At 45.0% G+C, this 16,911-nt stretch overlaps 1 protein-coding gene across 3 annotated transcripts in view; it reads left to right on the top strand.

Moving 5' to 3' along the window:
* cacnb2a (calcium channel, voltage-dependent, beta 2a) overlaps positions 1-16,911 on the top strand; it is a 111,595-nt gene that overhangs the window by 11,778 nt on the left and 82,906 nt on the right. Inside the window, exon 1 of one of the 3 annotated variants that reach the window (XM_029756068.1) lies at positions 1,089-2,260. The exons of the other annotated variants lie outside the window; for them this stretch is intronic. Within the exon in view, the coding sequence (XP_029611928.1) occupies positions 2,213-2,260 (48 nt within the window). The 5' untranslated portion in view covers positions 1,089-2,212. Of the gene's footprint in view, positions 1-1,088; positions 2,261-16,911 lie in introns of those variants that run through there. 3 annotated transcript variants of the gene reach the window in all.

The raw sequence follows: 16,911 nt of genomic DNA on the forward strand, positions 1-16,911 counted from the left end.
TGTGTCCAGTATGAAGGAAGTTAGAGGTACTTTCGCGAGCCAAGGCGAACTAGCATTAAAGGCACTGACTGGAAGTCTATTGGTATCTGCTAGCATGCTAGCAGATACCCATAGACTTCCAGATACCCATAGACTTCCAGTCACTGTGCAAACGCTAGTTAGCAACTTCCTTTAAACTGCACACAGAAAATGGTATCCACGAGTAGATAAAGGGCTTCAATGCCAAAATCCTGAAGTATCCCTTTTAAGCCTGTATTAGCGGGATCAAACGGAGAGCCACATTGTGCTATAAGGACGACAGCCATTGAAATGACTCAAACTTTCCCCGGCAGAGGGAAAAAACACTGAGGTTGCTGTAGAGTGTTGGAAGAAATGCTGCTGCTTACCCAAAGCAGCTTATGATGTAAACAGCACAGCACTCCCCGGGAGAGGGAAAGTACTCATAAATACCAGCCTTTGAGACACCGAAAAGGAGAGAATTCCAATCAGTAAGAAGGAGATAGGGAGAGAGGGAGAGAGAGAGAGAGAGAGTGAGAAAGAGACAGAGAGTGAGAACAAAAAGGAGAGCGGGAGAGACAGACAGAGAAAGTGAGAAATAATGAAATAAAGTTGGTTTGTCGGGAGGGAAAAAGGGAGAGAGCGTGAGGGTAAAGCTAATGTTCTAAGCCAGTAGTGCCAGTGGCCAATTGAAATTCAGACTGTGTATCATCCATCCCTGTGTACTCAGACAACAGCACCTGCTCTTCAATGCAGCGAGGAGACAATGGTAAAGATAGGACAGCCAGTCTCTCTCACTCCTCTATCCTTCTGTTTTACCCCTCCTCTCTACCCTTCTCCGACTACGACAGGAGAGAGGAGGTGACTGAGAGACATTACACACCCTTGCAAGGAGAGAGAGCGGTGGGAAGGGATGGTAGGTTGAGCGAAGGGGCGGAGAGATGGAAGGCTTGATTGCAGCAGAGACACAGCAGTGAGTACATTAAGTTCTGGACTCAATCATCTGTTAGGCTGAGTGCACTGGGCAGGGCAAGGGAAAGAGCAGGAGAGACAAGGGGTGGGGTGGGGAGGAGGAGAGGAGAGGAGAGGAGAGGAGAGGGGGGGAAAGAGAAGCGATGAAGCCAGTGTTCCACTCAGCGCTCAGACATGACTGAGCCAGGGACCACAGTGAAAGAGAGAGAGAGAGAGTCCTGCTACTGCTGCTGCTCTCTGCACCAGACACAGACACAACCAGACAGAGTCTCTGTTCTCACCAGCTAGCCCAGCAGCCAGATCTCTGTCTGAGCCTCTGCCCTACCTTGCCCTACCTTGCCTGACCACCACCCTGCAGTTCTCTCTTTGCCAGCAACACACTCTCTACAGAAGACTTAAAAAGAAAAGGAAGATTAGAGAGAAAGAGTCCCGTTGACTCTTCCCTGTCCATCCATCTGACTTAACCCAAGGTGAAGGCAGAGAGAAAGAAGAGGCGTGGCGTAAGCGGCGAGGGCAACGCCCCCCCTACTGGAAGGACAGTGGTCAATAAAGGACACTGGTAGCTCCGCCTCCACTTCTGAGTCAGGACCCCTCTGCACCGTGTGTCCCCCAGGAGCCTCTACAGGACAAGACGGTACACACACACACATGAGGAGCTGAACCAAAACCAAGGGAGCCAGCCAGACAGCCAGACAGCCAGTCAACCAGGCAGCCAACCACCGTACGGAGCTGAACAGCAGCAGTACTGCAGAGGATTTGGTTGAAAGCTAAATAGAGGAGCAGCCCCGCGGTGCTGAAGAGGATAAGGATTTGGGTTGGGGTAACAGGCAGTGCTGTAACAGACCTGCACCTCACTCAGAGGCACTCTACTCTCTTGGCCTCTGCTGCGCTGTGGGACATGGGGGCTGGCTGGAGGGCTGAGGTGGCACTGGAGTCAAATTCGCTGTGGAAACTGCCCTGCCGAGAGTTAGATTAGATAGTGCTTGGGTCTGACTGTGAGGATTTGATTGTACGTGTGGAGGGGGAGGAGGGGGGGACTCGGCGTGGATACGGCAGTCTCCTTCTACTCCGTCTCCTGCCTTCGTTCCCTCTCTCCCTTCCATCCTCCTCCGCCCCTCCTCTCCTGCTCCCCCCCCTGCGGGCCGAGTGTTTAGCCATGGACCGAGGCTGAGTGGATGCTGCTGCCTGACAGGGTGTCTGTGAGGCGGCTGCCGTCCGTTCCTGAACCCCCCTGATCCCCTTCATGCCGTGCTGTGGGCTGGGCCATCGCCGGAGAGCACAGCTTCCATACGTGAGTCTGTTGCCTAATTCTATCAATTTAGGACCGAGAAGAGATTTTAATAGAGGGAGAAGGGAGAGGGAGAAAGTGTAATTGCTTTTTCCACTGAGAGGGCAAACAGAGGCATAAGGTATTAGTCTTAGTAATGTTGTACTGTGTTCAACACCGCGTACACTAAGAAAGCGTTTCCGTTAATGATTCCTTCTAGGAATACCTGTAGCTCGTTCAAAGTCGTGTGTGTATGTGTGTGTGTTAAATCAAAATCAAAGTTTATTGGTTGCGTACACAGTTTAACAGATGTTATAGCGGGTGTAGCGAAATGCTTATGTTACTAGCTCCGAACAACGCAGTAAAATGTCCAACTAAGAACACAAATAACATATCCCCAAAAAATCTTATCAAGAAATGTTTAAACGTCAGAAGGAATCCAATTAACCCAAATAGCACTGTAACAGTAATCCAACGGCAATCTATACATATATACACCAGAAGAATTGACACAAGATATACTCAGAATGATACGTACAGCAGTAGATATTAGAGTGGGCTGTATCATGAATCCAGTATATAAATAAATATGTGGTGTGAATAAACAGTGTAACTAAAATGGGTATAGCAGTAGAAATAGTAGAATGAGCTATGTCGAGAATACGGTATTTAAATACACAGTACATTTGCAAGAATTTGGCTTCCAGACTAGAGTCTGGAATATAAATGATTAAAAAAAAGATAGTACAAAATATGTTTTATTGTCACATACACTGGATAGGTGCAGTGAAATGTTTTTTTTTTTTTTTTTTACCATAGTAGTACGGCGTCCCTAGAGCAAATGAGGGTTAAGTGCCTAGCTCAAGGGCACGTTGACAGATTTTTCACCTTGTCAGTTCGGGTATTTGAACCAGGGACCTTTCGGTTACTGGCCCAACACTAACTGCTAAATATATATGTATGTGAAGGGTGTGTATGGACTGTGTGTGTGTGTGTGTGTGTGTGTGTGTGTGTGTGTGTGTGTGTGTGTGTGTGTGTGTGTGTGTGTGTGTGTGTGTGTGTGTGTGTGTGTGTGTGTGTGTGTGTGTGTGTGTGTGTGTGTACATTCCTGTATGCATTCAGGCACGTGCAAATGTTTGAGTGTGTATATATAATAAATTAAAATAGGATGTTTCATTGTCACATACACCAGATAGTATGTACATGTATGCCTGAGAGAGTGAACACAGCAACAAGCGCACATACACACACACACACTCTCTCTCTCTTTGTTTATCTGCAAGCTTGATTGTTTCTCTGTTTTGTCTGTTCCGGCTGCACCCTTGCAGATTTATCTGCACCCTCACTGAGACTGCAGGGTCTTGCTGCGAGAAATCTTAGCGCTCGACTCTTAGCGGACTGCCAGCTTTCGACCCATCCAGCCAGCCACACTAGGAGGCAGCTGATTAATCTTTTATTTCATGTTTATTTTGGGGATTGGACAGGGAGAGCGGAGGATGTAGTCAGTGGGTGGCATAGAGCGATGTCCTCAGACTCTGCGCTGCAGACGTCGGGCACATCCCACTGGGCACAAACGCCAGTTCAACGTCCAGTTTTGATTTACATTTGGTTCAGTTGATTCGTGCCCGGTTATAGACTGAAGAGATAGAAGTGTCTTGGCTGGCTCTGCACTCTTTCTCCCTGCAGTGTACTGTGATACAGTAGCTACTGTTTCACACACGCGCACACACACACACACACACACACACACACACACACACACACACACACACACACACACACACACACACACACACACACACACACACACTACATAACAGAAGGACTGCTGTCACCACTAGATGTCCCTGTAACCCCTTTCAGATCAGATGTTACGCACGCGCACACACACACACACACACACACACACACACATTTTACACATGCACCCAGCAACGCAGATTTTATGGTACTATAATCAACTCATGATGCAATAGTGCAGTAGTGTTTTCATCGGGTTCACATTTGTGTGAATTATGATGTCACCCCAGATCTCAGACAGAGCTTGGTTGTTAATGTGTACAGAATGTTCTCAGATTTGGCCTGTAGTATGATATCCTTCCATTATGACGTTTCGCTGGTCTAAATCAAAGCCAGCCATAACTAAATGCTTACAGTAGATGCAGATTTTTTTCTGGCTCAAAATGGGGCTTAGGTGGTGGGTGTGACAGGAGCGTGGCCTTGGGCATGGCCAATGGAGTGGTCGCTGACTGAACATTTTAGAGGCCCTCCTGTTGGCCGCAGTGACAAAATGTGGCTGTTTTAAAAAAAAAATCCTGCAATTCTACTCATTTTCCATGTGGTGGCGATACCATTGTGCAGTTTGAAAGCAAAATTCCTGCAATTCTACACATTTTTTCATGGGGCTAAGAGAAAATTTGCAGTTTTAAAGCTACACTGAACAAAAATAAAAACGCAACATGTAAAGTGTTAGTCCCATGTTTTTCATACGAACAATTTGGGCACAAATTTGTTTACACCCCTGTTAATGAGCATTTCTCCTTTGCCAAGATAATCCATCCACCTGACAGGTGTGGCATATCAAGAAGCTGATTAAACAGCATGATCATTACACAGGTGCACCTTGCGCTGGGGACAATAAAAGGCCTCTCTAAAATGTGCAGTTTTGTCACACAACACAATGCCACAGCTGTCTCAAGTTTTGACGGAGCGTGTAATTGGTATGCTGACTGCAGGAATGTCCATCAGAGCTGTTGCCAGAGAATTTAATGTTTTTCTCTACCATAACCCTCCTCCAACGTTGTTTTAGAGAATTCGGAAGTATGTCCAACTGGCCACACAACCACAGACCACCTGTAACCACGCCATCCCCCAGGACCTCCACATCCGGCTTCTTCACCTGCGGTATCGTCTGAGACCAGCCACCCAGACAGCTCATGAAACTGTGGGTTTTGCACAACTGAAGAATTGCTGCACAAACTGTCAGAAATTGTCTCAGGGAAGCTCATCTGCATGCTCGTCGTCCTCACCAAGGTCTTGACCTGACTGCAGTTTAGCGTCATAACCAACTTTAGTTGGAAAATGCACACCTTCGATGGCCACTGGCATGCTGGAGAAGTGTGCTCTTCTCAGATGAATCCCGATTTCAGCTGTACCTGGCACATAGAAGACAGCATGTATGGCGTCGTGTGGGCGAGCGGTTTGCTGATGTCAACGTTGTGAACAGCGTGCCCCATGGCGGTGGTGTGGTTATGGTGTGGACAGACATAAGCTACTGACAACGAACACAACTGCATTTTATCGATGGCAATTTGAATGCACATAGAAACCGTGACGAGTTCCTGAGGCCCATTGTTGTGCCATTTATCTGCCACCATCACCTCATGTTTCAGCATGATAATGCACGGCCCCATGTCGCAAGGATCTGTACACAATTCCTGGAAGCTGAAAATGTCCAAGTTGTTCCATGTTCTGCGTACTCGCCAGACATGTCACCCATTGAACATGTTTGGGATGTTCTGGATTGATGTGTACGACAGCGTGTTCCAGTCCCCGACAAAATCCAGCAACTTCGCACAGCAATTGAAGAGGAGTGGGACAACATTCCACAGGCCACAATCAACAGCCTGATCAACTCTATGCGAAGGAGATGTGTCGCGCTGCATGAAGCAAATGGTGGTCAAACCAGATACTGACTGTTTTTTTTATCTACACCCCTACCTTTGTTTTAAAGATATCTGTATTCCCAGTGATGTGAAATCCATAAATTAGGGCCTAATTAATTTACTTCAATTGGTTGATTTCCTTATATGAACTGTAATTCAGTCAAATCTTTGACCAAATCAAATCACATTTTATTTTTTACATACGCATATTTAGCAGATGTTGTTGCGGGTGTAGCGAAATGCTTGTAACATTGTTGCATGTTGCGATGATATTTTTGTTTCGCGTAATTTCCTGGTATTCTAAATATTGTGCCATGGCTTATGCTATCTGAATGACTCAAACATCAAACTTGCAGTGAAGCCGCTCGACATCTACATCACATTAGTCATCTAACAGACACCCATCCAGAGGGACCCACAGATGCAACTGGGGTCAACGCCCCGCTCAAGGGCACGTCGACAGATCTCCCACAGGGTCAAAACCGAACCAGCGACCCGTCAGCCCCAAGAGCTGCCCCTCAACCATCCGAGAACCCCCACCCACCCACACACACTGCCGTCGCCCCCGTCGCCCCCCCCCAAGAAAAATAAAATAATTCCATCCCCCATCCCATTCACCAACAACCAACAAAATGAACAAAAGAGAAAAAAGACAAAGATAAAGGAAAACAGAAAACAATAATGCAAAAAACAAAAGACTTCAAGGACAACAAAAATCATAACAGCACGGCTGTTTGGACATAAGCAGCCCGAAAAAAACAAGATTTTGCTATGCAGAAAAAACCCTGAGATACATAGTGTCTTTGTCCCAAATGACACCCTATTCCCTATTTAGAATAGTTTAGTCACTACATAGTATATGTATAATGTGGGATGAAGCCATAGAGGTTGTACATACATTTCTATGGATAAATGAAACTAGTCCAATCAGCATACAACACATACATTATGCTGCCAGTACAGCTGTTATAGCTGCTACTATATCAGACTACTTAAGTCTTTTAGCTGACATAATGGTTGTAAATTATCCTCTGCGACGACAACAAAAAAATCCTCATTACCGCTCTTCCACAGTGGTTTCTGTTTAAGTCTAGGACCTCTATACCAGGCGGTGTCAGAGGAAAGCCCTAAAAATTGCCAAAGACTCCAGCCACCCTAGTCATAGACTGTTCTCTCTGCTACCGCACGGCAAGCGGTACCGGAGCGCCAAGTCTAGGTCCAAAAGGCTTCCTAACAGCTTCTACCCCCAAGCCATAAGACTCCTGAACTGCTAATCAAATGGCTACCCGGATTCTGTTTATATCCATGCATTGTCACTTTACCTCTACCTACAGTACATGTACACATTACCCCAATTACCTCGACTAACCTGTGCCCCCGCACATTGACTCTGTACCGGTACCCCCTGTATATAGCCTCGCTACTGTTATTTTATTGTTGCTCCTTAATTATTTGTTATTTTAAATATGTTCTTCTTTATTATTATTTTTTTATAATTTTTTTTTTTTTTTACCGTAGTTTATTTTAGTAAATACTTTCTTAACACTTATTGTTCTTAAAACTGCATTGTTGGTTAAGGGCTTGTAGGTAAGCATTTCACTGTAAGGTCTACTACACCTGTTGTATTCGGCGCCTTTCGACAAATACAATTTGATTTGATTTGAAGTCACTTTGGCCATGTCTGCCCGGGACGCACACTCATGTTGCTGTGGTCTGGATTAACACTTACAAAAGAGCGGATTTTAATCTGAATGATGAGTGGATTAGTACAGGGCTGCAGGCTGCAGGGGTTAGGCTTACTGCCCCTGTGCAGCTGGAGAGATGGCTGTTGTCCTACTCCCTACACGGCAGGCCGGACAAGAGCTCTCTGTGTGTGGGATGCTTTTGAAAATGCAGAAAGCCATTCTTTGTGGAAGAGTGACATGAATAAAGCATGTATGGATTTCATTTTTGTGTGTATATGGCTATTTTTCTAATGTAGACTACAGTATATGGTGTGGTAAGAGCCCAAGCATGTTCAAGTGATTCTAGCTGCTTTTGAACTCCCGAGACTGCTTCCTTCCGTGACACACCGTTCTTTCTATGTCACTCCTCTCACATGTTTCCAATATGGAGGCCCAAACCGCCGTTTTACGTCCGAAATGGGGCGGAACGCAATTCCGCTTGCGATGGAATTTGGAGCGCGAAGAGGGAGACCTTGCCGGATGGGACTCTTGTCTGACACTGACAAGTTGCAGACTGAAGGGCCAGGGCGGTCTTAGACACTCTGCACGGAAACTGGGCTAATTGAAGACAGCAGGCCCGGTCAAACTCCCTTTATTCTGTTTGCTTTTCCTGGTTCCCATTATGCAACAGGACTGGAGAGTAGTGCATTTGTAGCAGCGGAGGCTGCTGAGGGGAGGACGGCTCATAATAACATCTGGAACGGAGCGAATGGAATGATACCATTCCTCCTCTCCAGCCATTACCACAAGCCCGTTCTCCCCAATTAAGGTGCTCCCAACTTCCTGTGATTTGTAGCCTGTGTAAGAGTTTAGCAAAACAGTGAGTGTAGCAGCAACAGAGTAGACACAACTCCATAGGGGCAGTGTCCTGGACACAGATTAAGCCTAGTCCTGGACTAAAAAGCATTCTCAAGGGAGAACCTCCATTGAAAGTTCTTATTTTGTCCAGGGCTAGGCTTAATCTGTGTCTGGGAAACCACCCCTTACTGTATTGCAGGAAGTGTGGGGTGTTAGTACTGTAGGTGGTTTGGTGTGTGTGTGTGCTTGTGCCTTTAAGAGTATGTAAGGTCAGCGGTTGCGAAAGCTGTTTGATCGTGATGTATTGCTATTCAATACACTACTCTGTGTGTGTCCATGTCAGTATAGAATCTATCTACTCACTGTCCACTCCTGGAAGAAATCAAGTATTTCTTCACTTTAAGAGGTTATACTAAAATGATGCAGTCATTTTCTTCAAAGTATGTCACATTGGCTGGGTATGTGATGAAAGCGAACCAAATAAAGAGTGAGACAAGAGACAAGCGTCAGAGCATTTCATGGAATACTTTATTTTTCCCTGAAACATAAAGTTGAGCTCATGAACGCTAGTGGTGAGATAATCTCCCCTGGCGAATGTGTGACCTGGAATTCCCAGTTTTCCACGCGTTGGGATGAGAGCCCAGAGCCAGAACGTCGGGCCAGAGCGGACACTTTGTATGGAGCTGGGTTTCCTTGGCAATGGATGTGCGTTCCTCCACTTTTCCCAAGAGTGGTAGGGAAACGTCCGGAAAAATGGGATGGCTAATTGACCACAGAAGACCCCAGAAATATCTCAGTTTCACGCAGGATTTTACAGGCTTTTTACATAATCTGTCATCTCACCCTCGGACTAGTGGAAACTGTGATATATGTCTGTGGAGGCCTTGTGTATGTATCGTAACTCACTGGTCTGGAAACACTGATCTCAATGAGACTCAGTGGTGGGTGTGGACAGATCTGTAGAGAGTTAGGTACTGCTGTTTAAAAACACTCACCGGGCTGGGATGTATACATTAGCGCACACAGCAGCAATTAAAAAATAAAAAAGGTATATATATTGTTATTTGACAAATACAGGTTAGCCCCCCCCCCCCCCCCCCCTTTGGCTCATTTGGTTCCTAATTAAAACAATCCTGGAAATGGTGAAGTGGCACCACTCTCCTTTGGCTCGCCCTTTACTACTGTAGATTGATGCTTAAGATCTTCACTTGTAATAGCATACTGATGGTGTCTGGTCACGCTCCTATCAAAATACAGCTTTTCTCACTTTCTTATATGATTATCAATTCATCCTTAAATGGTTTTTCCTTCGAAAGAAAATGAAAAATATAGTCGCGAGTGCTTGTCGTCATTTATATTTACGTTTTCAGTTCTGTGAGTTCTGCAGTAGGGTTGCAAAATTCCCATAACTTCAAAAAAAAATCCCAGGTATTCCACATATCCTGATAGGAACATTCCCGGAATCAGGAGGGAATAAAAAAGGAAATCCGGAATCCTCTAACCCTGATATCTGGAAAACCTGAATTTTGGGCAAATTACCGGAATGTTGCAATCCTACATTTTTTAATTTATTTTATTTCACCTTTATTTAACCAGGTAGGCAAGTTGAGAACAGGTTCTCATTTGCAATTGCGACCTGGCCAAGATAAAGCAAAGCAGTTTGACACATACAACAACACAGAGTTACACATGGAGTAAAACAAACATACAGTCAATAATACAGTAGAAAAATAAGTCTATACAATGTGAGCAAATGAGGTGAGATAAGGGAGGTAAAGGCAAAAAAAGGCCATGGTGGCGAAGTACATACAATATAGCAAGTAAAACACTGGAATGGTAGATTTGCAGTGGAAGAAAGTGCAAAGTAGAAATAGGAATAATGGGGTGCAAAGGAGCAAAATAAATAAATACAGTAGGGGAAGAGGTAGTTGTTTGTGCTAAATTATAGATGGGCCACGTACAGGTGCAGTAATATGTGAGCTGCTCTGACAGCTGGTGCTTAAAGCTAGTGAGGGAGATAAGTGTTTCCAGTTTCAGAGATTTTTGTAGTTAGTTCCAGTCATTGGCAGCAGAGAACTGGAAGGAGAGGCGGCCGAAGAAGGAATTGGCTTTGGGGGTGACCAGTGAGATATACCTGCTGGAGCGCGTGCTACAGGTGGGTGCTGCTATGGTTACCAGCGAGCTGAGATAAGGGGGGACTTTACCTAGTAGGGTCTTGTAGATGACCCGGAGCCAGTGGGTTTGGGGACGAGTATGAAGCGAGGGCCAGCCAACGAGAGCATACAGGTCGCAGTGGTGGGTAGTGTATGGGGCTTTGGTGACAAAACGGATGGCACTGTGATAGACTGCATCCAATTTATTGAGTAGGGTATTGGAGGCTATTTTGTAAATGACATCGTCGAGGATTGGTTTGATGGTCAGTTTTACGAGGGTATGTTTGGCAGCATGAGTGAAGGATGCTTTGCTGCGAAATAGAAAGCCAATTCTAGATTTAACTTTGGATTGGAGATGTTTGATGTGAGTCTGGAAGGAGAGTTTACAGTCTAACCAGACACCTAGGTATTTGTAGTTGTCCACATATTCTAAGTCAGAACCGTCCAGAGTAGTGATGCTAGACGGGCGGGCAGGCAGCGATCGGTTGAAGAGCATGCATTTAGTTTTACTTGTATTTAAGAGCAGTTGGAGGCCACGGAAGGAGAGTTGTATGGCATTGAAGCTCGTCTGGACGGTAGTTAACACAGTGTCCAAAGAAGGGCCAGAAGTATACAGAATGGTGTCATCTGCGTAGAGGTGGATCAGAGACTCACCAGCAGCAAGAGCGACATCATTGATGTATACAGAGAAGAGAGTCGGCCCAAGATACATGACATGCTTGTTGGTTGGTAACGTATGATTCATATGCAGTTCTTTTCATCACTCAATTCATTTCAGTCATGTCTCTCTGACTACTAACACATGTTAGGCTGGATCGTTGCTGTCACCAGAAAGCGCAAACTCGACCAAAATTGCTATCTGACACATTCTTTTCATTAATCGTAGGCTATTTTCCAGCATAATAATGACATCCAAACAGAGCTGATGAGCAAGATAAATATCTAGAATAAATACTCATTCCCCTTTAGTATTGGGTGCGAATGAAGAACCGTGCTACTCCCACCTCTGTTTCATATTTGAATACAGTAGGCTATAGGAAGAAAATGTGTGATGACTAAGTTCAGACAAAATACGTGTGTATACGCTCTTAGGGGGAAAAAAAGGTTCCAAAAGGGTTCTTCGCCTGTCCACATAGGAGAACCCCGTCTGGTTCCAAGTACAGTAGAACCCTTTTTGGTTCCAGGTAGAACTTTTTGAGGTTCCATGTAGATCCCTCTGTGGAAAGAGTTCTACATGGAACTCAGAAGGGTTCTACCTGGAACCAAAAAAGGGTTCATCAAAGATTTCTCAGAATAACCCTTTTAGGTTCTAGATAGCACCTTTATTTATAAGAGTGCACTTATGTGTTGATCAAATGCCTGGAAAATCATGGAGGCTCCACTGTTCCATTGCTCCACCTTGATACTCACATTTGTTCAATCAGGTCAGTACCCGGAACAGTGCAAAGTATATACAGTATTCAGCTCCCAATTCCAATTTCAGAGCTGTATTAAATCCACTCAGTTTAATTCCATTTCATGCCATCTACACTGACTCCTCCACTGTATATGACACTCCCTCTGGCATGTGCTTCGACGACCTATATAGCCCATATCTATAAAACACACAGAGAAATGGCCCATCATCAAGATACCATTACGCACTTAGGGGGCGCCAGGCACGGCCCATGCCAATTTAATAACGGGCACCTCAGACAGCCTGTGCATCCACACTAAGTCAGGCGTCTCGTAAAAAAGGGAACAGATGCTTCTTAGCATCCAATTAAGAGTGGGGATGCAGAAGACTCCCTCTTTTCCTTCTCTTCCCTCTCCTCCGTGCACCAGGAGAAGGTCATTAGCCCATATGGATACTTGAGCAGTTAATTCGAGTGACAGACGTTAGCATTGTATTAGGGCTACATAAAATGTTACGTAAAGGCTACCATTAAATTCTGAACCTGTAAACTTGTAGGATGGAGTGCTAATAGTTTGTTCATGATTATGTAGGTCTAGGTTGTTTGGAAGGTGTGTGTGTGTGTCCATGCGTGCCACTGTAGAACACTTACTATCCAATATAAATGACCTACCTCAAAACGGCATCAAAACAGCAGTGGTAGTTCCTTAACTAAGTCACAATCTTTTCAGTTGATCTGGATTGACATGTTGTATAAACAAATAGACAGGCGGCAAATGGAAAGAGAGGGGCGGGAGGTTGAGTGAGAGAATTTGTGAGCGTGAGAGAAGTTTATTGAGTAACAGAAGGAGTGAAAGGGAGAGAGGAGGGGCGGGATTGAGTTAGAGGGGTAAGAGTCAGTAAAAAAAAACCGGAGAGATGTCGAGATCGTGGTCAGATAGTGGGAGAGTGGGTGTAATTGTGTGGATAGAGGATAGTAAAGGAAAAGGCTGAAGGGTTGGGAATGATAAGAGAAAACAGAAGAAAATCTCATTCCTAGTTAGTTTACCCTCACCCCATTGGCTTGTCAGAGAACCTATCTCTGCTTGGGCGCCCTGGCAACAGGTGCCAGCCAGGCGAGAACACATACAGTACCCTAGAGAGAGGGGGGAGAGAAGGAAGGGGGGAGAGAGAAAACGAGTTTGACGTGGGAGAGAAAGAGATGTGAGATCGAGGAGCTTCAGCAACACAAGGTAGGATGAGGATCGACCTGAGAGAGAGAGAGAGAGAGAGAGAGAGAGAGAGAGGGGAAAAACCTAGACAGAGAATTGTCAGTAGATTTCCATAGCGAGTTACCAGGTCAGGTATTCCAGCGGATGCTCTCTTGACTCTCTCACCCTCTGGGAGTGATGCTGATCTCTGATCTGCCTGTCTGAGGATAACTTCATAACTCCGCCCTCTGTTACCAGCAGAATCAGTGTTTTCCTCCTAATGCTTCCATAAGCCCACCCGTGGGAGCCGCCGGCAAGGACCTGCTCAGCGATTGGACACTTGCTACGGTACAGCAGGAGGGCGGGTTATAAACCTGCCGGTTGGGGCGTTGCATATTCATCGCCAGCCATGAATACATAATCAGTCTAGGAGGTTACTCTGGACTACCAGGAGGAAGAAGAAGAGGAAGAAGTGGATACAACTTTTGGAGGGAATTCGCTCTACTTTCTCAGGTCTTGACAATGGCGACGATTGCACTGCTTGGAGAACCGGAACGGTGTTGACGCCTTGTTTTCTACTTGCCTTTCTTCTTCTTCCTCTTTTCCTGTGGGTGTGTTTGCAGTGTTGCGGTCGGATGTGTCCGCCACTCCTGACAGATGTTGGAGTCGACTAGAGCTGAGGAGGATTTTAATTTGACAGTTCGGAGGGCAGGAGACCCATGGCTGAGCTCCACCGCGGCCCCTTGGCCCTTACCCCCTGTCCCGCTCTCACCTGCCCGCCGAACTTGCACCTACTGTGGGGCTAAGAGCCGCTAAGGAGGGGCTCCTCTCTCCATCCATGCTGCCAGGCTGCTCCTGTTGCCATGCTCAAACCACCCAAGAATAAAAATGTCTCCTGGGTAAGTGGGGTATGTGCAGGCGGTGCTCTGGAATGTAGGGCATTTTCAGGGGAGGGAGGAAGGGCATGGTGGTGGAAGACACCTTACCCATTACTTACCTCTGTACTTTGATTTGGCGCTCTAGGCGCTCTTCAAACCCATGAACAATCACTTGTTCTACATTTGCTCTGTCAGATATCACATTAAATCACAGCAATAGGTACACATGGATATTTAAAAAGTATTTCATTCTAAATTGTGACAGAATTGGAAAAGTGTTGCTCATTCAGTGTTCATTCTAATAGCAGCACTTGCGAGTTTAATGTTTGTTGAGCCAGTTCCCTCCACCTAGGCAGAAGTCTATCATGTTTAAAGGTGTTCTAACACTGTCAGAAAGCAGATGATTCACGTATTGTTTTCTTCCAGAACAGCAAGTTCTATGCTTTTATTTTCCTAACCTAATTCAAAAAGCGCCGTCGCTGAAATTACAGTATTTGTATGTTAGTCCAGTTCATTCATCGCCAGCTGTTATCTAAGCATGAAGTACTAATGAAAAAAAAGCATTCCGCAGTTGACATAGGCATTATTTCAATTTTCTAGCCCAGATTGGGGTTATGACAAAGTAACAAACAACAATAACATTTGTTTTGGGGATTTGTCATGCATTTCTGTAATCTTCGGATTTGACTTAATCTGAAGGAGTTGATTTGGGAGAAAAAAAAACTTGAGATTCACACCGGTACCCTGGGGGTAGTTGATAGTGGCAGGACTGGAGTGCAACCTGGGATAGATAGCTGTGGTTTTACTTTTCTCCTGAGCCATCCAATGGCTATTTCAGGGGGAGGCTTTAGCGATTTAGGAATTATATAACTACTACATGCCCACTTTATGAGATCTGGTCATGCCCAGCCCAGATAACAGTCAATCAGTCCATTACTTTGTCTTTTCATGACAGCAATGTTTGTAAAAAAAAATAAAAATCTTACGTCAACTTGAAAGTCAGTGACGTTGGAGATGCATGTGTGTTTGTCTGGGGAAAGCATTGTCTCCATTAGCTGATGAGTATAATCGGGAGGGACGCAGAAAGTTTACCATGAGCCCCATGATAAATAATCCAGTCGTGATTGAAATGCCATTCTGGGAGCACAGGTTCTTTATGTATTTTCGGTAAGAGGTAGACTACAAGTATTATTGCTTTGAGGTAGACTCTAAGTCAGTTTAAAATGTTCATGGCTGCAGGACGGACAATGGGAAGGTATTGGGCGTATGCGTATACCTATGCTTGTTATTAGCTTACATGTATGCCCATTCACTGTAGTGATTGTCCTTAGAGTATACATGTGTGCTTGCACAGTATTTGTGGGTTTGCACAATTGTTATCTGAATGTGCATTTACAAAACTGTGTATGTAGGGCCTATTATGTTTGTGTGTGGGGGAGTGTGTTTCATTTCTGACTGGGCCAGTGAAGATGGAGATGAGAGAGAGAGAGAGAGAGAGAGAGAGAGAGAGAGAGAGAGAGAGAGAGAGAGAGCGAGAGAGAGAGAGAGAGAGAGAGAGAGAGAGAGAGAGAGAGAGAGAGAGAGAGAGAGAGAGAGAGAGAGGTTTTGCTCAGATGAAATCAGCTAGATGGTGAGGGGCATAGTCTGGTGCCCGGTTACCCATGAGCATCTCTGTTCTCCTCAGACTCTTCACCTATTTCTCTCTCCCAGTGTCTTTCTCTTTCTCTCTCTCTTTCATCTTTTTCTCCCTCCCTCCCTCTCACTCTTTCTTTCTTTGTTTCTCTGCCTGTCTCTGTTTCCGCAGGAGGCCAATAATGAGGCAGAGATAGCTATGATACCACAACCTCAACTCAAAAACTTAAATCTCACTCATTCAGCTTTTCAATTATGTGAATAATTATTACCTCAATTAATTGTAACCTCTGGATGAAATTATATGGTGAGGTTAGATGTAGGGAACCTGAGGCTAGACCAGCTGTATAGCATCTGATTTATGCTTTAAGACATGCAGTCTTGTTTTGTGGTACATCATTATGTTAGTTCACGCTCTTGTGTGTGCTTTTCGCAGGTTGACATTTATTGTGATGAGTCTTGTTCTGGAGGCCGAACTGAGCAAATACCGTTAAGACGTGCCAGCTGCAAAGTCAAAATTGGCCATATTGTAAAAATGTATGAAAACAAAAATGTGCTTTTTGGTGTTAATTTAAGGTTAGGGTTAGCCATTACACGGAACCCAAACCGGCTGTGCGCGTGCGCCATTGTGCGCTATCGTGCATACATTTATTTTGTCCCCCTACACCAAACGCGATCACGACATGCAGATTAAAATATCAAAACAAACTCTGAACCAATGACATTCATTTGGGGACAGGTCGAAAAGCATTAAACATGTATGGCTAGTTAGCTTGCACTTGCTAGCTAATTTGGCCTATTTAGCTAGCTTGCTGTTGCTAGCTAATTTGTCCTGGGATATAAACATTGAGTTCTTATTTTACCTGAAATGCACAAGGTCCTCTACTCTGACAATTAATCCATAAAACAGTCATCTCTCCTCCTTCCAGGCTTTTTCATCTTTGAACTTATATGGTGATTGGCATCTAAACTTTCATAGTATTACCACAACAACCGGCAACACAGTTCATCTTTCAATCACCCACGTGGGTATAACCAATGAGGAGATGGCATGTGGGTACCTGTTTCTATAAACCAAAGAGGAGATGGGAGAGGCAGGACTTGCTGCGTGATCTGCGTCAGAAATAGAAAGGACTTCTATTTTAGCCCTTGGCAACGCAGACGCTCGTTGACGCGCACGAACAGTGTGGGTGCGATAATTGAATAATATAGATTCCTACATTTATTTTGCAACGCTCGCAC

Source organism: Salmo trutta, chromosome 6 (genome assembly GCF_901001165.1).
Source record: "Salmo trutta chromosome 6, fSalTru1.1, whole genome shotgun sequence".
Taxonomy (NCBI): Eukaryota; Metazoa; Chordata; class Actinopteri; order Salmoniformes; family Salmonidae; genus Salmo; species Salmo trutta.